Source organism: Ovis aries, chromosome 18, assembly GCF_016772045.2.
Source record: "Ovis aries strain OAR_USU_Benz2616 breed Rambouillet chromosome 18, ARS-UI_Ramb_v3.0, whole genome shotgun sequence".
In the NCBI taxonomy this organism is placed as follows: domain Eukaryota; kingdom Metazoa; phylum Chordata; class Mammalia; order Artiodactyla; family Bovidae; genus Ovis; species Ovis aries.
Window position 1 is genome coordinate 24772559 of NC_056071.1, and position 23932 is coordinate 24796490.

Here is a 23932-nt window from a genome sequence, read left to right on the forward strand (position 1 = left end):
ACGCAGGTGGTTGAATCTGTGGATGCAGAACCTGCAGATAGGGAAGCTGGCTCAAGGAACTTGAGCGTCCTAGGATTTTGGTGTCCGTGGGGGCCCTGGAACCAGTCCTCAAGGATACCAAGTAGACTGTGTGCCCATAGGCAGAAAGTAAATCACAGGTTATATAAATGCATTTTAAATAAATGCAGCTTCAAGCCAACGAGGCTTGACTGTTTTCCAGGAGGCAGGCATTACCCTGTCTATTGCAATACAATAGGCTGTGCACTGGATTCATCTGTAGAACTTTAGTAATAAATGATGCCTGGCCCTTGCCCAGAAATTCAGAGTGAACGTCTGGCTCAGCAGGGAGCCTGGAGGACCTGACCCCAGGGTGGCTGGAGTGTGTTTTGTTTGGTTGGTGCCCAGTGGAAAAAAAAACTGTACAGAAAAAACTGTGCAGGTTGTTTAATCATTTGCGTATCATTCGTGGCTGCATGTATCAAGTTATTTGAATTTTATTTGGAAGGTAATGGCCAGCATTCAAAGGGTTTGAGGAGGAAAGTGGCATGATTTTGCTTTAGAAAGATATTAAGGAAGCAGCAGGGAGTAAAGGGGTCCCTGGGGAGAGATGAGGCTCTGAACTGAGGTAGTGTCAGAGAAGGTGGAGAGAAGGGGATGGGTTGGAGCAGGGATCCCCAACTTCAGGATCTAATGCCTGAGGATCTGAGGTGGGGCTGATATAATAGCAATAGAAATAAAGTGCACAATAAATGTAACGTACTTGAGTGCAGTAGAAGACTCTGTGCTTCTGTTGCAGGAAAAAGGACCCCTTCCAGGGCCCGAAACTGGGCTCTTGTCTAACACTCAGAAATGAATTGTCCAAGGAGACAGATGTGCTGACAAAGCAAGAGATTTTATTGGGAAAGGGCACCTGGGTAGAGAGCAGTAAGGTAAGGAAACCCAGGAGAACTGCTCTGCCCTGTGGCTTGAAGTCTCGGGTTTTATGGTGATGGGATTAGTTTCTAGGTGGTCTTTGGCCAATCATTCTAATTCAGAGTCTTTTCTGGTGGCGCATGCATCGCTCAGCCAAGATGGATGCTAGCGAGAGGGATTCCGGGAAGTGGACGGACACGCAGTGTCTCCTTTAGACCTTTCCCGAACTCTTCCGGTTGGTGGTGGCTTATTAATTCTGTATTCCTGGCTGAAACAACCTCTGCGGAAGAGGCCAAGCACAGCAGGAGCCCAGCTCAGCGAAGCTCTCGCGGTAGAGGCGGAAGACAAAGAAAATCCAGCACAGGGGAAGGCCCATTGTGCTGGAAACCAGGACAGCGGAAAGCCCATGCAGCCCAGTCTCAGATCCCAGAAGACCTCCAGTTAAGGTAAGAGGTCCTCGTTCCTATGGCTGGAGGGACATGCCTAACGAAATCTTAATTCCTTTACAATCTCTTGTTTCTTATTTCCTCTAACCTCCCTCGAACAGGCAGGTGGCGGGGGACACAACTGAGGGACTCTGGAGAGGTTACTCCTCAGCATGTCCCAAAGGCGCTATCTGCTGAGCCCCAGTAGCTGTTACACAAGCTGGTGGGGGGGTCTTCCGTCCTTTCTCTTCTCTGTGCCAAGGATCAGACCAATGAAACTAAGCACTGGTCAGATATTTAGCAAATTTTCCAGCGGACTATGAAGGGGACTCCTTGCCACGTTTTTCCCACTGCTTTTTCCTCCTGTCCTTCAGCTCTCTCCTGGGACTCAAGCTCAGCCAAAACTACTGAAACGCAGACCCTGATGTCTCATTGCAAAAATTCATTGAGAGACAAAGCGATAAGAGGTGGATTTGTTAGGATTCAGAGAGAAGCCACTCTTCAGGGTGTGAACCATTGACAAGGGCAAGGGCTGGGGCCACGGAATTAGGCCTGGCTAGAGAGAAGACTCTACACATGGACATCACCAGATGGTCAACACCGAAATCAGATTGATTATATGCAGATTATATCTATGCAGCCAAAGATGGAGAAGCTCTATACAGTCAACAAAAACAAGACCAGGAGCTGACTGTGGCTCAGATCATGAACTCCTTATTACCCATTCAGACTCAAATTGAAGAAAGTAGGGAAAACCACTAGACCATTCAGGTATGACCTAAATCAAATCCCTTATGATTATACAGTGGAAGTGAGAAATAGATTTAAGGGCCTAGATCTGATAGATAGAGTGCCTGATGAACTATGGAATGAGGTTCGTGACATTGTACAGGAGACAGGGATCAAGACCATCCCCATGGGAAAGAAATGCAAACAAGCAAAATGGCTGCCTGGGGAGGCCTTACAAATAGCTGTGAAAAGAAGAGAAGCAAAAAGCAAAGGAGAAAAGGAAAGATATACGCATCTGAATGCAGAGTTCCAGAGAATAGCAAGAAGAGATAAGAAAGCCTTCTTCAGCTATCAATGCAAAGAAATAGAGGAAAAAAAACAGAATGGGAAAGACTAGAGATCTCTTCAAGAAAATTAGAGATACCAAGGGAACATTTCATGCAAAGATGGGCTTGATAAAGGACAGAAATGGTCTGGACCTAACAGAAGCAGAAGACATTAAGAAGAGGTGGCAAGAATACACAGAAGAACTGTACAAAAAAGATCTTCACGACCCGGATAATCACGATGGTGTGATCACTCATCTAGAGCCAGACATCCTGAAATGTAAAGTCAAGTGGGCCTTAGAAAGCATCACTACGAACAAAGCTAGTGGAGGTGATGGAATTCCAGTTGAGCTATTTCAACTCCTGAAAGATGATGCTGTCAAAGTGCTGCACTCAATATGCCAGCAAATTTGGAAAACTCAGCAATGGCCACAGGACTGGAAAAGGTCAGTTTTCATTCCAATCCCAAAGAAAGGCAATGCAGAAGAATTCTCAAACTACCACACAATTGCACTCATCTCACATGCTAGTAAAGTAATGCTCAAAATTCTCCAAGCCAGGCTTCAGCAATACATGAACCATGAACTTCCTGATGTTCAAGCTGGTTTTAGAAAAGGCAGAGGAACCAGAGATCAAATTGGCAACATCCACTGGATCATGGAAAAAGTAAGAGAGTTCCAGAAAAACATCTATTTCTGCTTTATTGACTATGCCAAATCCTTTGACTGTGTAGATCACAATAAAAAATTTGAAAAATTCTGAAAGAGATGGGAATATCAGACCACCTGACCTGCCTCTTGAGAAATCTGTATGCAGGTCAGGAAGCAACAGTTAGAACTGGACATGGAACAACAGACTGGTTCCAAATGGGAAAAGGAATACGTCAAGGCTGTATATTGTCACCCTGCTTATTTAACTTATATGCAGAGTACATCATAAGAAACGCTGGGCTGGAAGAAGCACAAGCTGGAATCAAGATTGCCGGGAGAAATATCAATAACCTCAGATATGCAGATGACACCACCCTTATGGCAGAAAGTGAAGAGGAACTAAAAGCCTCTTGATGAAAGTGAAAGAGGAAAGTGAAAAAGTTGTCTTGAGGCTCAACATTCAGAAAATGAAGATCATGGCATCTGGTCCCATCACTTCATGGGAAATAGATGGGGCAACAGTGGAAACAGTGTCAGCCTTTATTTTTGGGGGCTCCAAAATCACTGCAGATGGTGACTGCAGCCATGAAATTAAAAGAAGTACTCCTTAGAAGAAAAGTTATGACCAACCTAGATAACATATTGAAAAGCAGAGACACTACTTTGCTGACTAAGGTCCGTCTAGTCAAGGCTATGGTTTTTCCTGTGGTCATGTATGGATGTGAGAGTTGGACTGTGAAGAAGGCTGAGCACTGAAGAATTGATGCTTTTGAACTGTGGTGTTGGAGAAGACTCTTGAGAGTCCCTTGGACTGCAAGGAGATCCAACCAGTCCATTCTGAAGGAGATCAGTCCTGGGTGTTCTTTGGAAGGAATGATGCTAAAGCTGAAGCTCCGGTACTTTGGCTACCTCATGCGAAGAGTTGACTCACTGGAAAAGACTCTGATGCTGGGAGGGATTGGGGGCAGGAGGAGAAGGGGACGACAGAGGATGAGATGGCTGGATGGCATCACTGACTCGATGGACGTGAATCTGAGTGAACTCCAGGAGTTGGTGATGGATAGGGAGGCCTAGCATGCTGCGATTCTTGGGGTTGCAAAGAGTTGGACACGACTGAGCGACTGAACTGAACGGAGGTTTTGTGAGGGGGTGGAATTCATATGCTAATTGGGGAACCACCCACTCCATCTTTGACAGTGCCTTGGAGCTGTTCTGCCACCTCTGGGTGTGTCTGTTGGTTTATAGATTGGGGATTAACGTTTACTTGAATTTGACTTGTCATCTTGGACCCAACTGATTTTAATTCGTTTACATTATACCCTTGTGCTATGCCATTCTTTCAAAGGTTGTGCTCTGCCCTCTTCTGTCCTGTTTCATGCTCTTTTCCTGAGCCCCATCCAGACCCACAAGGTTGCCTCTACAATCTTCTGGAGAGACAACCAGAAAATAGCTGGCCTTGGGAGGGAAATACTCTATAATATCCAATCCCCTAATCCTACCCAGTCGGAGAAGGCAATGGCACCCCACTCCAGTACTGTTGCCTGGAGAACCCCAGGGACAGGGGAGCCTGGTGGGCTGCCGTCTATGGGGTTGTACAGAGTCGGACACGACTGAAGCGACTTAGCAGCATTCCTTATCAGGCTCTCCTGTCATAAAACAACTCATGCAAATGGTTACTATGGTGCCTGGCCAAGGTGGGCGGTCTCAATCAGTGTGCTTCCCCTAACACTTTCAGTGCAGAGGTTGTGGGTTCAATCCGTGGTTGGGGAACTAAGATCCCACCCGCCGCATGGCAAAAGAAAAAGTATGTAAAGAACTCTAAGTGAAAGAGAAAACCACCATCATGCCATTAGAAAAATAAGGCAAAAGGCGTTAACTTGAAATTATATGAGAAATAATTCAAGCCTGCAGTAAACATTTCAAAGTAAGTTCCAGTGAAGATAATGAGATGCTTTTTTTTCTTCTCCTGAAGAAAAGCAGTGACAGAACCAGAGTGTCAGAGCCCACAGGGACCAAAGCTGATTAGTCTCACAATCAGTTAAGTCCTTTGGAGAATGGAAGTAACTGGGGTAAGATTCATTCGGATGCTGAAATCTCCTGGATGGATCTAGAAGGAATTATGCAAAGTGAAATCAGTCAGACAAAGACAAATGCAGTATGATCCACTTCCACGTAGAATCTAAAAAACAAATTGGAAACAGATTCCTAGATACAGAGAAAAATGGGTGGTTGCCAGATGGCAGGGGAATGGGGAACTGGGTGAAATAGGTTTTGGGGAGTAAAAGGTACAAACCTCCTGTTATGAAATAAACAAGCCACGAGGATGTCATGTACAGCATAAAGGTCAAGAATATTGTAATAACTTTGTATAGGGACGGGTGGTGATCATTACATAATGCCTGCAAATGTTAAGTTGTGATATAGTACACCTGAAACTAACATAATATTACGCATCAACTATATTTCAATTAAAAGGAAGGAAGAGAAAGAAAGGAAGGAAGGAAGAAAACAAAGAGAGAGAAAGGGACCAGTTTCTCCCCTGCATATTTAGTCTTGCAGTTTTCCAAAGCGGCCACAAGATGTCAGTGTTAAAAACGCTAAGAAGTCGGCTGCCCGGGCTCAGCGGCTGCTTCTGCGGCTAAGTCGCTTCAGTCGTGTCCGACTCTGTGCGACCCCATAGACGGCAGCCCACCAGGCTCCACCATCCCTCGGATTCTCCAGGCAAGAATACTGGAGTGGGTTGCCATTTCCTTCTCCAATGCATGAAAGTGAAAAGTGAAAGTGAAGTCGCTCAATCAGTTGAGCTTAATTTCAAAATATGAGGGAGTTTCCAGTTTTCAAAAATGTAGATTTAAAGAGGGGAGAAACCATAAAAGCACTGCAGTTAGGGTATCAGTTCATTTTTTCCCCTTGTAAAAGAAACAGTATACTAGGTGAATGTAAAGGCTTCTTTTAAAAAACAGCATTCCAAGGGGTTGTGCCAGGGGATGTTCAGGTTTGAATATGGCCCCTCTGGGACTCTATATAGACATTCCGTCTGAAATCTGGTCTTCTCCCCAGGAAACTGTGCTAAGCACACAGGCCTGGAACCCTGGGGTCTGAAGCTTCCCTGAGTGGCAGCAGTGTGATGTCCGGTCATTCAAAGCCCTTTCTGCTTTTCTCTGGTCCTCCTCCTTGCCAAGCCTCAGTGTTCTCTGCTGGACTGCTGACTTCCTCTCAGACTTGTTTATAAGATTAAATGAATTGACATAATGTATGCTTATGAATGGCAGGAGGATAATAAGTTACAAGACTCGCTCTGGGGTCAGACAACTCAGGGAGGAGATCGGTTACTTCAGGCTTCCCAGGTGGCTCAGGGATGAAGGATCTGCCTGCGGGTGCAGGAGACACAGGGTCAACACCTGGGCAAGAAAGATCCTCTGGAAAAGGAAATGGCAGTCCACTCCAGCGTTCTTGCCTGGGGAATCCCATGGACAGAGGAACTTGGCGGGCTACGGTCCAGGGGGTCACAAAGAGTCAGACACAACTGAGCACGCACGCATGCACTGGTCACTTCCTAGGTGTGTGACCTTGGAGGTCTCAGTACTTCTTTGAGGCTCCATTCACTCATAGGTGAAAGAATGGCTAAAATGCCCCCCATCTCATAGGCTTGCTGTGTGGTTGCACATCCTGAGCGTCCAGTGTCCCATCCAGTACCGTGTCAGTCATCGTATCAGTTACCATGGAGGCCTGTGCCTCTCCTGCATCTCCGTGCTCTTTGTGTGCTGCCTGTCATTGCTGCATCCTCATTTTTAAATCTCTCTCCTCCATGTGACTGGGAACTCTTCAAATACAGAAACTGCACATATGCATACGTAATTTTCATCTCTGTATCCTCAGTGTTCATGCTAAGATCTTCCCCCCTCTCTTCTCCCCAGTTTACAGGTGAAAACTTGGAGAGGTAAACTGAGTTGCCCGGTGTGCGTGCTCAGTCATCAGTCACTAGGTTATGTCTGACTGTGACCCCATGGACTGTAGCCCATCAGGCTCCTCTGCCCATGGTATTTCCCAGGCAAGAATGCTGGAGTGGGTTGCCATTTCCTTCTCTAGAGCTGCCCAGTATTGCACACAAATTGGCATTCGCTCTGCCTTCGAGTTTGCATTCTGAGTTGCTTTAAAGGTGTCCTCTGAAGGGGGCCAGGAGGACCAAGGCTGCAGGGCATGATTGAATGAATTAGAGGGTGAGTGTAAGTCAGAGCTCATTGCTCCAGAGTTGTTCAGTCCTGGCAGCAGGAGGCAGTGGCGGGGTGTGGAAAAGACTGGGAGCTGCCATGAGCCGTGGTGGGACTACACGGGGACTTTTCTCAGCAGAGGGCAGTGCTCAGTTTCCTGGGCACCCCTGTCTGCCTTGGCATACCTGGGGGTTCAGCCCCCAGCTGCATTTCACAAGCCTGGAGGGGTGATATGTGGGCTTCATCTTGGGTACTAGCTCTGGGGATGCGTCAAGTCTCTCTGGAGCCCTGTGCTGAGCAGGATGGGGGATGTGTCCAGTCTCAGTGGAGAGAGCCCTACAGATGTCCCAATCTGTATAGGAGGGGACCGTGGGCCATGCTGGGAAACCTGCCATCTGATAGACCAGAATTCCTGCGTCTTCTCCCGGTCTCCCAGGGCAGCCAGGCTGCCTGTCATTGGTTTGGGGGGTTCTGTTGGGGGCACTAAGTGCAATAGGCTGATCCACCCAGGATTCTGCCCCGAGCACAGACACCAAGGGCTCCAAACTCTTAATTCACTGCAGCCAGGTCACAAACAGATCCCCACCCCCCACCCCAACTCCTCCCTCAGAGGGAGGGGAGACAGTGTCTCCATGGCCGTATCCCCAGCTGTGGGGCCCCAGAGCCACCTCCCTTCCTCCCCCTGCAGCGTCGTCTCTCAGCTCTGTTATTGTTGGCTGGTGCGAACAAGGCTGAACATCTGCCAGACATCTGCTCACGTCTCCTGTGAGTGCTCCCAACAGACAGGCAGGAAGCGGTGCTGCCCTAGACCAAGGTGCCAGGGGCGACGTGTGAGCCGCTCTGGGATGCTGCCTGGCCTGCCTGGGGCTGGTGGGACCCCTGGGGTCTCTGGGGGCTGGCCAGATGATGGGAGAACTCGGGGATCTGCGTTCTTCCTCTTTTCCCCAGAAGGGACGGTACTCTGGTCAGTCAATAGAAAAGAGGTGAGGAGAGGGCAGATATGTTAGAAACTGTCTCTGCCATCCTGGGGAGGCAAAGACAAGAGGAACAAGTTTCTACTCCTGGGATGAGTGTGGGAAGGAGAATGGCTTTCTCAGTGCCCCAGGAAATAGACCTTGAGAGAAAGATGTGAGTGCAGGTAGTTTATTTGATGGGAATCTGTTTGAGATGATGGGAAACAAGGAAGTCAATAGAAAGTGCTTTATTAAGCAAGTGTCCTTGGGGCACCTAAAACACCATCCACGGAGGAGCCAGAAAGGCAGCCTCATCTCCTCTGTGGGAGGCGAGCACAGGGGGAGATTTCTTCTTCACCTTCCCTCGGCCATTGTTGAGGGCTGCCCCGAGGCCATCAGCTTCCTGACTTTTCTGCCTGCAGCAGGGAGTGGGCTGGGAGCAAGCCTGCAGGCGCAGGGGCTTCAGTGCTGGCAGTGGGAAGCCACCAAGGGGGTGGGCAGGACGTAGATGGTCCCTGCCACTAGGGCAGAATGAAGGTCAAGGATGAGGCTAGCTGGGCATTGACGTAGCAGTGGTTCCTCTTCCCTCTCCTCTCTTTTTCTAAGTTTTTTTTTTTTTTTTTTTTAATGTGGACCATTTTAAAGCCTTTATAGAATCTGTTACAGTATTGCTTCTGTTTTATGTTTCGGTTTCTTTGGTCGTGAGGCATGTGGGATCTCAGCTCCCTGACCAGGGTTCGAACCCACACTCCCTGCATTGAAAGGACAAGTCTTAACCACTGGACCACCAAGGAAAAGCCCCCCCCCCACCTCTTTCTCTCTCATTTTCTCTGCCGCTGTCGCTGTGAGCTGCCCATCTCCTCCCTCCCTGCTTCTCCGCTCTCTCTCTTATAATCCCCTCCCCTCTCCCTCTCTCTGACTCTCACCGGTCCGTTTGTATCCACCTATCCTCTGTTTTACTTGTTGTTTATGGTTCAGTCGCTAAGTCACGTCTGCTTCTTTGCGACCCCATGGACTGTGGCACAGCAGGCCTCCCTTGTCCCTCACTATCTCCCAAAGTCACCCCAAGTTCATATCCATTGACTTGGTGATGCTATCTAACCATGTTACCCTCTGCCGCCCTCTTCTTCTGCCTTCAATCTTTCCCAGCATCAGGGTCTTTGCCAGTGAGTAGATTGTACGCAGGTCAGGAAGCAACAGTTAGAACTGGACATGGAACAACAGACTGGTTCCAAATGGGAAAAGGAGTATGTCAAGGCTGTATATTGCCACCCAGCTTATTTAAGTTATATGCAGAGTACATCATGAGAAATGCTGGGCTGGAAGAAGTACAAGCTGGAATCAAGATTGCCGGGAGAAATATCAATAACCTCAGATATGCAGATGACACCACCCTTATGGCAGAAAGTGAAGAGGAACTAAAAAGCCTCTTGATGAAAGTGAAAGAGGAGAGTGAAAAAGTTGTCTTGAGGCTCAACATTCAAAAAATGTAGATCATAGCATCTGGTCCCATCACTTCATGGGAAATAGATGGGGCAACAGTGGAAACAGTGTCAGACTTTATTTTTTTGGGCTCCAAAATCACTGCAGATGGTGACTGCAGCCATGAAATTAAAAGATGATTACTCCTTGGAAGGAAAGTTATGACCAGCCTAGATAGCATATTCAAAAGCAGAGACATTACTTTGCCAATAAAGGCCCGTCTAGTCAAGGCTATGGTTTTTTCAGTAGTCATGTATGGATATGAGAGTTGGACTGTGAAGAAAGCTGAGCACTGAAGAATTGATGCTTTTGAACTATGGTGTTGGAGAAGACTCTTTAGAGTCCCTTGGACTGCAAGGAGATCCAACCAGTCCATCCTAAAGGAGATCAGTCCTGGGTGTTCTTTGGAAGGAATGATGCTAAAGCTGAAACTCCAATACTTTGGCCACCTCATGCGAAGGGTTGACTCACTGGAAAAGACTCTGATGCTGGGAGGGATTGGGGGCAGGAGGAGAAGGGGACGACAGAGGATGAGATGGCTGGATGGCATCACCTACTCTATGGATGTCAGTTTGAGTGAACTCCTGGAGTTGGTGATGGACAGGGAGGCCTGGCGTGCTGCGATTCACAGGGTCGCAAAGAGTCGGACATGACAGAGCGACTGAACTGAACTGAATCCTGAACAGAGAAGGGATGGGATCATAAAGGGACTTCATCCTGTCTTTCAAGGACTGGCCCTTCTTCCTGTTCTAGGGGACTAAGTATTTCCTCCCTGTCCCCTGGATGAATACTCAATGAGTCTCTTCAGTTCTAAAGTGTCCTTTAGCTACTTTGTGTTGCTGAACACTTAAACATGGACTCCAGTTAGCAATTAAAAAGTCATTTTTCCCAGGTAATAATCAAATTCTGGACTTAATGTAAAATTGAGCCTGCCTTCCTCTCCAGCTTGGCTCCTTGCTGGCAGGAGGTCCCTTGCTAGGTCTTCTCTCCCATCTTACCCACTGCACTTTCTGACCCTTTGGGGGTAAGAGCTTGGGAGGAGAAAAAGAGATCAGGACATGAGAAAACTTCTTTCCTGATAGTAAGTGCTAAGAGACCCAGCTTCTTTGTTCTCCCATCTTGGCCAATGGCCATGATGAGTGTTTTTCTTTTCTTTCTTTCTTCTTTTTTTCTGACCACACCAAGAAGCACCTGGAATCTTATTTCCAGGGATGGAACCCATGCCCCCGGTGGTGAAAGGGTGGAGTTTTAACCCTGGACCGCTAGGGAAGTCCCAGTGAGCATCTGTCTTGAGGATGTTATCTCCGGGCATATCTCCCACTCCTTGGATCTTTTCTAGAGGTTTCCGTGGAAGACAAATGCTCTCAGTCCCTGGGAATCCCCCATGTTTCTGAGTCTATCCTGCTGAGGTCTGTTTCCTCTTCCAAGACACCTTCTGGACAGGACTAAGATGCCCATGTTCTTTCTCTGGTGTGATTGGCTTCTAGTTCATAGGATCAGTCATGGATTCTTCGAGTCCCAGCAAATTCTAGGCACACAGACCTGTCCCAGTGCAGCCACCTATGTTTAGTGGTCATGACAGCTTCCCTTGGCCTTCTAGGCAGAGGTAGTCCTTTGCTCTCCCCTTAGCACAGCAGATGGTCTTCCCTGGGGGTGCTCGTGGTAAAGAACCTGCCTGCCAATGCAGGTAGATGTAAGAGTTGTGGGTTTGATCCCAGGGTTAGGAAGAGCCCCTGAAGGAGGGCCCCAAAACCCACTCCAGTATCCTTGCCTGGAGAATCCCATGAACAGAGGAGCCTGGTGGACTACAGTCCACGGGGTTGCAAAGAGTTGGACATAACTGAAGTGACTTAGCATGCAGGCAAATTTAAAGTATTACTACCTTATCCCAATGTGACCATTAAATACATAGGACTATTGGGAGAACAGACTCCAGGATGCTTTGGAGATTAGAAACACTTTTCATAAAGCAAGTATTATATATTAACCCATATATATGGAATCTAGAAAAGTAGGTACAGATGAACCAGGGAAAGGGGAGGGTGGGACGAACTGGGAGAGCAGCACTGACGTATATGTGGGGCCATGTGTAAAATAGATAGCTAGTATAATATAATACAGGGAAGCTGCTGTATAGCACAGGGAACTCAGCTCAGTGCGCTGTGATGACCTAGAGGGGTGGGATGGGGCTTGGGAGGGAGGCTTAGGAAGGAGGGGATATACGTATTCATATAGCTGATTCACTGTTGTACAGCAGGAGCTAACACAACATTGTAAAGCAATTATCTCCAATAAAAAGAATAATGATTAAATAAAAACAGAAAGACTTCTCATAGGAAAGGCCATCCCAGGAGAAGGAAGGGCCAATACACCAGAGCATCATTTTTTTTTCCTTTTATTTGAATCACTTTATTTTTACTTGGTTACCTGGATGTGGCTTTCAAAACCAAATAAGACATATCTGTATGATTAACAAAATTATAATGCTCATTAATTTATGGAATATATTCAGAATATATAGGATAAGACTAGCAAAAGTAGATAACTAAAGAATTCATCTATACAACATTAGAAAAATAAAACAGGTCAATGACAAAGCTGTATGAAATTATTCTTTCCTGTTTTTCAGAATCCATCTGAGAACATGCTGCCACAAATAGTCCTTTTGCTGCTAGTGTCCGTGAACTTGGTTCATGGAATGTTTTACACTGAACAAACATATACAGGCATAAAAGGCTCGCCATCCAACACCAAGACACAGTTCTTCATCCCTTGTGCCATGAAGAGTAAAGGTAAACTCAAGTATATATTTTGCTCTTTTAACTGGTGGGTTGTTTCTTTTCATAATCTTTTTTAAAAAACTTTTTATTTTGTTTTGGAATATAGCCGATTAACAATGTTGTGATAATTTCAGGGGTAAGAGATTCTTCAAAGGCCCATATAGAGAACGCAGTTTTCAAAGGATCAAATTAGCTGAACTGTTAAGAAGTGTCTCTCCCAAGTAGCTGAATACCCTGATGATTTAAGTATTTGTAATCTTCTTCTGATTGTTGTTGTTTAGTTGCTCAGTTATGTCTGACTATCTATGACCCCGTGGACTGGAGCCCACCAGGCTCCTCTATCCATGGGATTTGCCTGGCAAGGATACCAGAATAGGTTGCCATTTCCATCTCCAAGGGTCTCCCCAACCCAGGGATCAAAGCTGTGTCTCCTGCATTGGCAGGCAGATTCTCAGATTCCACTGAGTCACGTGGGAAGTCCATATTCTGATTACAAAGTAATAAATACTCAGTGTGGATGACTGAGGAAAAAAAAGTGTTTCCCTAATTTTTGGTGTGTTTCCTTAATATATATATCTTATTTTTATATTTTTTCCTGATCGATTCTTTTTTTTTATTATTTAAAAAGTGGAAAACCCAAGGTATAATTTTCATTCAGTACTTGTCATTTGATCCTTAGGCTGTTTTGTTGCAGAAAGTGAAGTCCATTTTTTTTTTTTAATTAGTGGTAGTTTTTTTTAATTTTAATTTTTTTTTGAATGTGGACCATTTTTAAAGTCTTTATTGATTTTGTTACAATATTGCTTCTGTTTTATGCTTTGTTTCTTTTTTGGCTACAAGGCATGTGGGGTCCTAGCTCCCTGACCAGGGATCAAACCCACACCCCCTGCATTGAAAGGAGACGTCCTAACTGGACCGCCAGGGAAGCCCCATGAAGTCCACGATTTTAGAACGATGGTAGCAATTCACCAACCAAGAAATCAGTTTTCACATAGTTTCAATAATTACAGCAACTTCCTTGAACAGTCTGTAGAAACTCAGAAAAGGTGGAATTGTCATTTCAGAAAAACTTGTTCTTTACTTGACCTCAATGATCTGCCACTTTGAAACATAAGGACATCTAAGTGATCTGCAGCTGTCTAAGCTCACAGCCATCCCCAGTTTCCCTGAAAATCTCTGAGCCGGCTGGTGACTGTGGCCTTAGCATCTAGCTGTGGCTCGCTGGACCCCTCCATGGCAGGGTCCAGTGGCTTCCATCACCCACTTGGGTGGAAACCTTAATGTATATTGTATATGCCACAGAATGCAGCCAGATTTATCTGTGACTTTATGTGAGCAAGCAAGTGTTAAACCACTGAATTAGAGGGTGCCCATAGTTCACCCTAGCTTATGCGGACTAATTTAGAAGTTGATAGTAAAAGTAAGAAGCTGCTGTAACAAAAACCTGCAGTGCGTATCGATAAATCGGTTAGGTAAATGGCAGTAAGGAAATGGGACTGGGGGAACACTCAGCCCCTCTTATGCAGTGGTGAAATATTTATGATTACTCTCCTGTGATCACCTGGAAGGCACATTTGGTTCTTAATGAACTTGTAACTCTGGGGAAAGTGGTTGGAAAATCGGAATTGTGGTAATCGCATTCATTGTTGCTGGCTATGTTTAACAAGGTGTTACAAGGAAAAGATGCACACAGCAAAGAACCGACTCATTTCCAAGAGTAATAACAGGGAATGGAGAAAGGCCAGAAACGAAGGTTGGAAAAATGAACCTCCTTGAGATGATAGCGTCAGAAATGGGATTGAGAAAGACTTCAGAGTGGCCAAAGGCAAATTCAGATTCAGGGTGTGGTACCCAGTGCCGTGTCCAGTTGGAAGCAGGGCAAAAATCAAATGAAAGGCGGGGTCTGACACCTATAATTAAAATTTCCCTCTGATTTTTATGTCTCAGAGCAAACAGAGGAAGGGTAGGAATTTCGTGCTTGTGGCTGTAGGTGGCCTGGAGGCAGCCACTGTTGTATTGAGTGAAAGAGGATTGGGGACATGAAATAAACAAATACAGCAGCTCTAGGAACCAAGTCTTGAAAGAACAGTGGGTGTGGTTCCTGGAAGATGGAACTGGAAAATGACTACTGAGTTGTCTGAGAGTCAGACTGCCAAAAAAAAAAACAGCCCTGGCCTTAGAAAGCCTATGATTGTTTGAGACTTTTAACCTTCTAAGCACCCTGAAACTCCAACCATGCACAGGCATCAAAAAGGCTGAGGAAAGCAGCCCCCAAGGGACATAGGCTTTCCAATATCTACTGCACAGGTGGCCAAGGAGACAATGGAAAATGGAGAACTTTCCAAAAGGTGTTCTTGACGAGTAGTAGATAATTGCAGTGCCCTCTGAGAGCAGTTGTTGTTGTTCAGTCACTCAGTCATGTCTAACTCTTCATGACCCCATGGACCGCAGCACACCAGCCTTTCCTGTCCTTCACTGTCTCCCAAAGTTTCTCAAACTCATGTCCATTGAGTCGGTGATGCCATTCCAACCATCTCCTTCTCTGCCATGCCTGTTCATTTACAGAGTGTCAGTGACTGTTTTTGCATTACAATGGCAGGGTTGAATAGCTGTAGCAGAGACCTCATGGCCCCCAAGCCTAACATATTTACTTTCTGGCCCTGAAGAAGTTTGCCGACACCTGCTCTAGAAAGATGCTTCTCAGAACCGAGAGCAGCCACTTCTGGCTTGATTCAAGGACCCGTGTGTCTGCTGGAGATTCTGATCTTTTGAGCCGGGAGCTATAAATTGATGGGGTGATGGGTCATCGCTCATGGGCTGGAAGTGTTTTTGTTTTTTGTGTGTGTGGGAAAAGGGAGAAAAGGAATATTTGGTGACTAGACTGTAGCTGAGACATTGAGTGCTCACTGAACATCCTTGTGGTCTTTCTAGCTGCCCGCCGGTTGGGCATGGTCAGAGGGTAAGTTCTAGACAGTTGATCATGAATGGAAATGACACGTGGCAGATCTGGCCTGAGGCCTGGAAAAGGCCATGCATAAGTCTCTATATTCTCTTGTCCTCTGTTCTGGAACTCTGAATTCAGCTAGTGTTGAGATGGTGGAGACACAGGAAGGAGACAGCCTGGGTCCCTGAGTCACCACCTGGAAAGGGCTGCCTTGGAGAGTGGCCTGGGTTGTATCAGATTTTGTGCTGATGAGAAATAAACTTCTGTTGGGATTAAAATGCTGAGAGTTGAGAATTGATTTTGTTATTGCAGCTGAAGCTGATATTCTTTAAGAAAAAAATTTTTTATTGAATTACAGTTGACATACAACATTAATTTCAGGTGTACAACACAGTGATTCAATATTTGGTATATCGTGATATGAGCACCACATTAAGTCTAGTTGACGTTCATCATCAGGCATAGTTACAGAATTGTTTTTCTTGTGTTGAGGACTTTTAAAATCTATTCTTAGTAACTTTCAAATATGCAAGGCAGTATTATTAACCTTGGGCTTCCCCGGTGGCTCAGAGGTAAAGAATCTGCCTGCCAATGCAGAAGACATGAGCTTGATCCCTCAGTTGGGAAAATCCCCTGGAGAAGGAAATGGCAGCCCACTCCGGTATGTTTGCCTGGGAAATTCCACGGACAGAGGAACCTGGCAGGCTACCATCCGTGAAGTCATAAGGAGTCGGACACGACTAAGCACACTCACACACATGACTTATTTATAACTGGAAGTTTATATCTCTTAACTCCCTTCACTCATTTTGCCCACACCCCTTCCACCAACCCACCCTGGCTGCTCACCTCTAGCAACCACTAATCTGTTGTCTGTATCTATGAGCTTAGGGGTTCTTTTGCGTTGTTTTTTCAGGTTCCACACATAAGAGAAATCATACTCTATTTTTCTCTGACTTCTTTCGCTAAGCATCCTGCTCTCAAGGACCATCCATGTTGTCACAAGTAGCCAGATTTCATTCTTTTTATGGGTAAATAATATTCCACTGTGTGTGTGTACATAGCAACAAGTGAGTGGGTGAAAGTTGCTCATTTGAGTCCAACTCTTTGCGACACCATGGATTGTAGCCCACCAGGCTCCTCTATCCATGGAATTTTCCAGGCAAGAATACTGGAGTGGGTAGCAGTTCCCTTCACCAGGGGATCTTTCCAACCCAGGGATGGAACCAAGGTCTCCTGCACTGCAGGCAGATTCTTTACCATCTGAGCCACCAGGGAAGCCCCTAAATAAATGAAATATATATGTGTTATATATGTATGCATGTGTATATATATAAACATAAAGTTTTTTGTCTTTATCCGTTCATCCGTTGATGGACACCTAACTGGTTGCCATGTCTTCACTATTGTGAAAAATGCTGCAGTGAGCATAAGGGTGTATAATCTTTTCAAACTAGTGTTTCTGTTTCCTTCGGGTAAATCTCAGAAGTGGAATTGTTGGATCATGTGGTAGTTCTAGTTTTGATTTCTTGAGGAACCTCCATACTGTTTTCCACGCTGGCTGCACCAACTTACATTCCCACACGTAGTGCACAAGGGTTCCCTTCTCTCCACATCCTCACCAACACCTGCTGCTTATCTCTTTGGTACCAGCCATTCTTGCAGGTGTGAGGTGACACACTGTTGTGGTTTTGACTTGCATTTGTCTCCTGATTAGTGGTGCTGAGCACCTTTTCATATACTGAAACTGCTGTTCTGTGTGATAGAATATACATCACACTATGGGATAATTTAAATAAAATTGAGTTTGTACTTGTATATAGTTATTATTCAGTCATGCAGTTTTGTATTTACATAATTAATAGCTTTGCATGCTATGTAAAATAGTCTTTGAAACACAACTTTTAATGACTTTCTAATACATCATTGATTATTTCTTTGATAATGCACAGAGCTTAAAAAAGCATGGTGAGAAAGACAAGTTCATCCATTGTGTGTAAAAGGGTGCATACATGTGTGCTAAGTTGCTTCAGTGGTGTCCAGCTCTTTATGACCCTATGGACCATAGCCTTCCAGGCTTCCCTGTCCCTGGGATTCTCCAGGTTAAGAACACTGGAATGTATTGCCATGCCCTCCTCCAGTGAATCTTCCCGACCCAGGGATCAAACCTGCGTCTCTTATGTCTCCTGCATTGGCAGGTGGGTTCTTACCACTAGCGCCACCTGGGAAGCCCAGTATAAAAGGGTAACTTTGCAATTTTCCTGAAATACAATTTAACACTTTGTGTCTTTCCTGTGATCCAGTAATTCTATTATCTGGAAACTTATCATCAGGCAATAATAAGAGATGTGGACAAAAACAGATACACAAAAGATTTTTGTTTTAGCTTTATAATATCAGAGTTGGAAGTCATCTAAAATGTTCAACAGGAACCAAACAGTTACATCACCGACAGCATCTCTGCAGGCGCTGCCTGTTTGTTGGTGTGGCTTGTTTAGCATCAGATGCTTGCAGCTTGAAGCACAGAACATATATCTGATCTATAAGTACATATCGGATGCTCCCCCCTTCACACTGTGCCTCTTCATTCCCTGCTTACTGCTTTACGATTAAGGATGCGGCTGGCCAAGGCTTGTCTCCTTTTCAATTCTCTGGCAACTCATGACTTCTGGCTGCAAAGATTCTTCAGATGGTGTCTTGGACATCAAACAGCGACAGCCCAACATTTGGTTACATAAAGTGCAAATGAATCATGAACACGTGGATTATATTTCCGTTCAAATACACAGGGATTTCAATTTATGGGAAATGGACTGTGGGCTGCACGAATTAGCACTAGGTTTGGGAAATTGGTTGAAACCCTGACCAGATCCTCAGTTTAGTTATATCCATCTGCTCTCCCCACCCCTCCTCCCGTCCCAATCCCCCTCCTTAGCACCCTAGAAATGACAGCTGTTTTGTTCCAGGGGATGCTAAAAGCTAGTCTCTTCTCCAAGAAAGACGGGAGGCCAACTTGATTTGCCAGAGGTTCCTGAAGTTTATTTCTTTTGTCCCAAAGCCAACAACGACTAAACAAAATACAAAACGGACCCTCCCTTCCCCTTGGCTTCTGTGTTGGAACTTTCTTAATTTTTATTTCTTTCTTTAGTTTCTTCTCTGCCTTGATGTTGCATGTCTCTTCCACTGCTGATCCCTTAAATGTTGGAATTTCCTGAGGCTCCCTCCTGAGCCCATTGTCCTTATTGTATTTTGTGCGTGCTCAGATGTGTCCAACTCTGTGCAGTCTCAAGGACTGTAGCATGCCAGGCTCCTCTGTCCATGGGATTTTCCCTGCAAGAATGCTGGAGTGGGTTGCCCTGCCCTCTTCCAGGGGATCTTCCCGACCCAGGGATTGAACCCATGTCTCTTGTGTCTCCTGCATTGGCAGGTACGTTCCTTACCACTGGTGTCACCTGGGAAGCCCCAGTTGCTTAGCTGCAAACGGAATCCTGCAGAGAACAAGGACAGCAGCTGTTTAAGGTATGGAGGACAGGGGTTAGGGAGGATCAGAGACTAGAACAGAGGAAGGAAGAGAAAAGGGGACCCATGGCCCTAGAGGAAGAGCTGCTGTGTCCCTCACAGACAGCACAGACTCGGAGACAACCACCAAGAGAGCTCCAGGCCGGCAGGGAGGCTGACGGCTCCCTGGTGTTTCTCCTGACTCTGGGGCCAGTGTCAGGGGAAGGAGGTGTGAAGTAGCCTGGAAGTGAGACTGCCTTCAAGATCAAACTTAATGCCATCTCCTCCATGAAGTCTAGTCTACAGCAGGGGTCCTCAACCTCCAGGTCATGGACCGGTGGGTACCTCCTGTCAGATCACCAGCAGCATTATATTAGAAATAAAGAGCGCAACAAATGTAATGTGCTCCGTGTACCCCAATGTTCGTGTAGCACTATTTACAACAGCCAGGACGTGGAAGCAACCTAGATGTCCATTGGCAGATGACTGAATAAAGGATCTGCGGTACATACATGCAGTGGAATATTACTCAGCCATCAAAAGGAATGCACCTGACTTAGTTCGAATAAGGTGGATGAAGCTAGAGCCTATTATCTAGAGTGAAGTAAGCCAGAAATACAGATCTTGTTCGTTAATGCATATATATGGAATCCAGAAAGATGGTACTGAAGACTGCCGTCTTCACAGCAGTGAAGACACAGACAGAGAACAGATTTGTGGACCCAGGTTGACGGGGGTGGGGGGAGGGAAGGAGAGGGAGGGACAGATGGAGAGAGCAGCAGAGAGACATGTACACTACCACACATAAAATAGACAGCCAGTGGGAATTTGCTGTGTGACGCAGGGAGCTCAAACCAGCGCTCTGTGACAACCCAGAGGGGTGGGAAGGGGAGGGAGGCGGGAAGGAGGTTCAGGAAGGAGGGGACCTATATATACCTATGGCTGATTCATGTCGATGGATGGCAGAAACCAACACAATATTGTAAAGCAGTTATCCTCCAATAAAAAATTAATTAATTAAAAATACATAATGTGCTTGAATCAACCCCAAACCATCCCTGGCATTTTCAGTCTGTGGAAAAACTATCTTCCACAAAATCCATCCATAGTGCCCAAAGGTTTGAGACCGCTGTGTGTTCTCATCACTGGGGTTCCTGTCCCTCCTTAAGCATGCTCCGGACCCCTTAAGCCAGTCCAGTCCTCCCCCGCTCTGCATCCTCAGCTCCCCAGTGTCCTCCCACTCTGCCTTTTGGACACTGGACTGGATCTAGGCTTCGCAGCTTGGCTCTTGGACTTCCCTTGAGAATAAGCTCTGGCCTTCGGTGCTGCCTCCCTGTGCGTCAGACTGCCTCGGAAAGGACGCCTGGCCTTGGGTGGACCCTGGGCCTTTTTTGAGTTGGCATCTATCCAGGCATATCCAGTTCCCCCTGGAGAGGTGGGATTCAGACAGTGGTCCTTTGTCTCCCTGGCTTAGTACTCAGTCAGCGTCCATTTCAGTATCCCTGCTGAGTCTCTCCCAGGTCTCCTCAGCTGGACCGCTGAGTAATCTCTCCATTGCAAGACTGAACTCACACGACCTTCCAAATAGTGGGCTTGTTACCTATCCATCACCTCCAGGGAGAGCAAAGACAGGACACCCCAGGGCTTACCATGAGGCTTTCGTGTTTGTTCTGGTTCCCAAGTAATCTCTGTGTCCCACTGGTCCCCTGATGCTCCTGCATCCCAGCCTGGGCTGGTGCTGCTGTTTCTGTCCCTCTTGCTCCCTGCGCTGCAGCACACAGCCTGGCTGGAGCTCATGGTCAGCCAGCCAGCCAGAGGGTGGCCTCTAGAATCTGTGGACAACTTGTTAGTTCCTTCCCTACCTTCTTGTCTAGGCTGGAGGAGGTAACCACTTTTTTTTTTTTTTAATTTTATTGGAGCGTAGTTGCTCACAGTGTTGTGATAGTTTCTGCTATACTGCAAAGTGAATCAGCTATGATGTAGTTTAGTTACTAAGTCGTGTCCGACTCTGTGGCTCCATGGACTGTAGCCCACCAGTCTCCTCTGTCCATGGGAATTCCCAGGCAGGAATGCTGGAATGGGCTGTTCTTTCCTCCTCCAGGGGATCTTGCTGAGTTAAGGACTGAGTGTCTCCTGCATTGGCAGGAGTGTTCTTTTACCACTGAGACACCTGGGAAACCCCATATTCTCTTATATTCTGTGTTTATAATTGAGATTGTATCATTTGACCCCATCTTCATTCACTTGGGTTGGGGTGTCTTCAGAGAGGGAGGAGCTGTCGTTCAGTCGCTGAGTCATGTCTGACTCTTTGTGGCCCCATGGACTGCAGCACACCAGGCCTCCCTGTTCCTCACCATCTCCCAGAGTTTGCCCAAGTTCATGTCCAATGAATCGATGATGCCATCCAACCATCTCATCCTCTGTCGTCCCCTTCTCCTCTTGCCTTCATCCCTTCTCCTCTTGCCTTCAATCTTTCCCAGTGTCAGGGTCTTTTCCAATGAGTCGGCTCTTCACATCAGGTGGCCAAAGCGTTGGAGCTTCAGCTTCAGCATCAGTCCTTTCAATGAATATTCAGGGTTGATTTCCTTTAGGATTGACTGTTTCGATTTCCTTGCCTTCCAGGGGACTCTCAAGAGTCTTCTCCAGGACCATAGTTCGAAAGCATCACTTCTTCAGCACTCTGCCTTCTTTATTGTTCAGCTCTAACACCCATCCATACATAAACATGTTCCTTTTGGAAAAGTAGGAAATGCAGAGAAAAAGAAATGAAAAGCACTTATAATCTCTCTTACTAGCCAGAGATAATCTCTGTTTATGTTGTGGCATATACTATAAATAATAATCTATTTTCAGAAAAAAATGTAATTTTCCATATTTCTCTGTTATTGAACTTAACTCTTTAACCCCTACTTTTCTGGACAGTGAGTTTTTCAAAATATTTATTTACCTGGCTGCAGTGGGTCTTAGTTGCAGCACTTGGGACTTCTAGCTGTGGCATGTGGGATCTAGTTCCCCAACCAGGGATTGAACCCAGGCCCCTGGCATTGGGAGTGTGGAGTCTTTGACACTGAACCACCAGGCAAATCTTGATGATGGAAAATGGATTTTGCTAATCCAGAGTAAATTCAGTCATTCCTTGTTTACCCCCGATCTTAGTCAGGTCTACTCTGGGTTCCTGCTCAGCCAGTTGAGGGTCTCCCTGCCTGGTTGTTATGTGAGATGGTGGCACTGGGGAAGGTGTACAGAGCCTGTGGTCCCCTCTTTGAGGCATTCTCTGTGGAGGGAGCTGCCAGCTTCTCCTTTGTCCGAGATGTTCCATCCCCTCTGTGTTAGCCATCGAGGGGTCTTATTCTCTCACCACAAAGGTCACCCTGCTTTGTCCACATCCAGTCGTCTGGGGCTCCTGGGTCAGCTGGAGCCTTCAGGTATTCTGGGCATCTCTTCCAAGTTCACCTCTTCAGGGAGCTTTCAGCTCCTCTCTCCTAACCTACTTCCATCCTCCCATGGGAACTCAGGGGGCTGTTCCAGGATCTTGGTCTAACCATCCCACGTGGACATTTCCAATCCGAGTTGGCTCAGGACACTCAAATGAGGCTCTTTCCTCCCAGTATTTCAGGTAGAAAGTGGGACCCAGGTCTCCATGTTATGTCTCATCCCCAATATGTACTATCTGTGTGTCTTGGTGCCAACCACAAAGGGGCAGAAGTGAGGAGTTCCTCTGCAACCATGTGCTCTTTGAAACTCATCTTCCCTTCAGCTGGGCAGACTTTTATCTTCGTTCAAATAAGAAAATAGCCTCTCTTATATCATCAAGTGTTTTTCCCAAATCTGTGGGTTTATGGTATAAATTTTGTGCTCTGCATCCTCCAGACTTTGCTCTTTGTAGTCCAGGCCAAGCTTTCATCATTGAAGAAACAAACAAAATACACACAAATTCAAATGTGTCAGTGTCCTATTGCTGCGGTAACAAATTGCCACAAAATGAGTAGCTTAAAACAATACATAGTGGGACTTCCCTGGTGGTCCAGTGGCTGAGACTCTGCCTGCCAATGCAGGGGACATGGGTTCGATCCCTGCTCCGGGAAGACCACGTGCCACAGGGTAACTAAGCCTGTGCACCACAGCTACTGAGCACTTGCTCTAGTCTGTGAGCTATAACTACTGAAGCCTGCACACCCTAGAGTCCGTGCTGTACCGTAAGAGAAGCCCCCGCAGTGAGAAGCCTGAGTACCGCAGCTCGAGAGCAGCCCTTGCTCATTGCGCTAGAGAAAGCTCAGCGCAGCAGTGAAGACCCAGCACAGCCACAAATAAATAAATTGATTTAAAAATACCAGCACAAACTATCTTAGAGTGCTGGAAGTCAAAAGTCCAAATTAGGTCTCCATGGGCTAGAATGAAAAGTGTTGGTGGAGTTAGCATTCTTATCTGGGCACTGGAGGGGAGAATCCTTCTCTTGCTTTTTCTGGCTCCTGGAGGCCGTCTCCATCCTTGGCTTATGGCCCTCATCTGCATCATCAAAGACAGCAGTGTTGCTTCTTCAAGACTCTCTCTAACTCTGACCTCCTCTGTCCCACTTTTCAGGACACTTCTGACTTTATTGGGCCCACCTGGGCCATCTAGGATAATCCCTTTGTTTTATTTTAATTGGAATATAGTTGCTTTACATTGTTGTATTAGTTTCTGCTGTACCACAAAGTTAATCAGCTATATACATATAGCCCGTCTCTCTTGAACCTCCCTCCCACACTGTCCAGCCACCCCTCTAGGTCATCACAGAGCACTGAGCTGAGCTCCTTGCGCTATAGAGCAGCTTCCTGCTAGCCATCTATTTGCACATGGTAGTGTATAAAGGTCAGTGCTACTCTCTCAGTTTGTCCCACTATTTTAAAGTCAGCTGATTAGCAACTTTAATCCCTTCTTGCATATAACATAGCATGTTCACAGGTCCCTGAAAATAGCATGCAGACATCTTTGGAGGGGCCACTCTTCTGCCTACTAATCAGATAATAATTCCTTTGTCAA

The 23932-nt window shown here is 46.2% G+C and overlaps 1 protein-coding gene and 1 pseudogene across 2 annotated transcripts in view; one reads left to right on the forward strand and one right to left on the reverse strand.

Annotated features, from left to right (window-relative positions):
- The first annotated feature begins 12412 nt into the window (after positions 1 to 12412).
- IL16 (interleukin 16) overlaps positions 12413 to 23932 on the forward strand; it is a 129815-nt gene continuing 118295 nt past the window's right edge. For both annotated transcript variants that reach the window (XM_042235151.2, XM_042235150.2), the window contains exon 1: positions 12413 to 12480. In XM_042235151.2, coding sequence (XP_042091085.2) covers positions 12468 to 12480 — 13 coding nt within the window. In that variant the 5' untranslated portion in view covers positions 12413 to 12467. The remainder of the gene's footprint in view (positions 12481 to 23932) is intronic.
- Positions 13456 to 13703, reverse strand: LOC105603124 (COMM domain-containing protein 6-like; annotated as a pseudogene).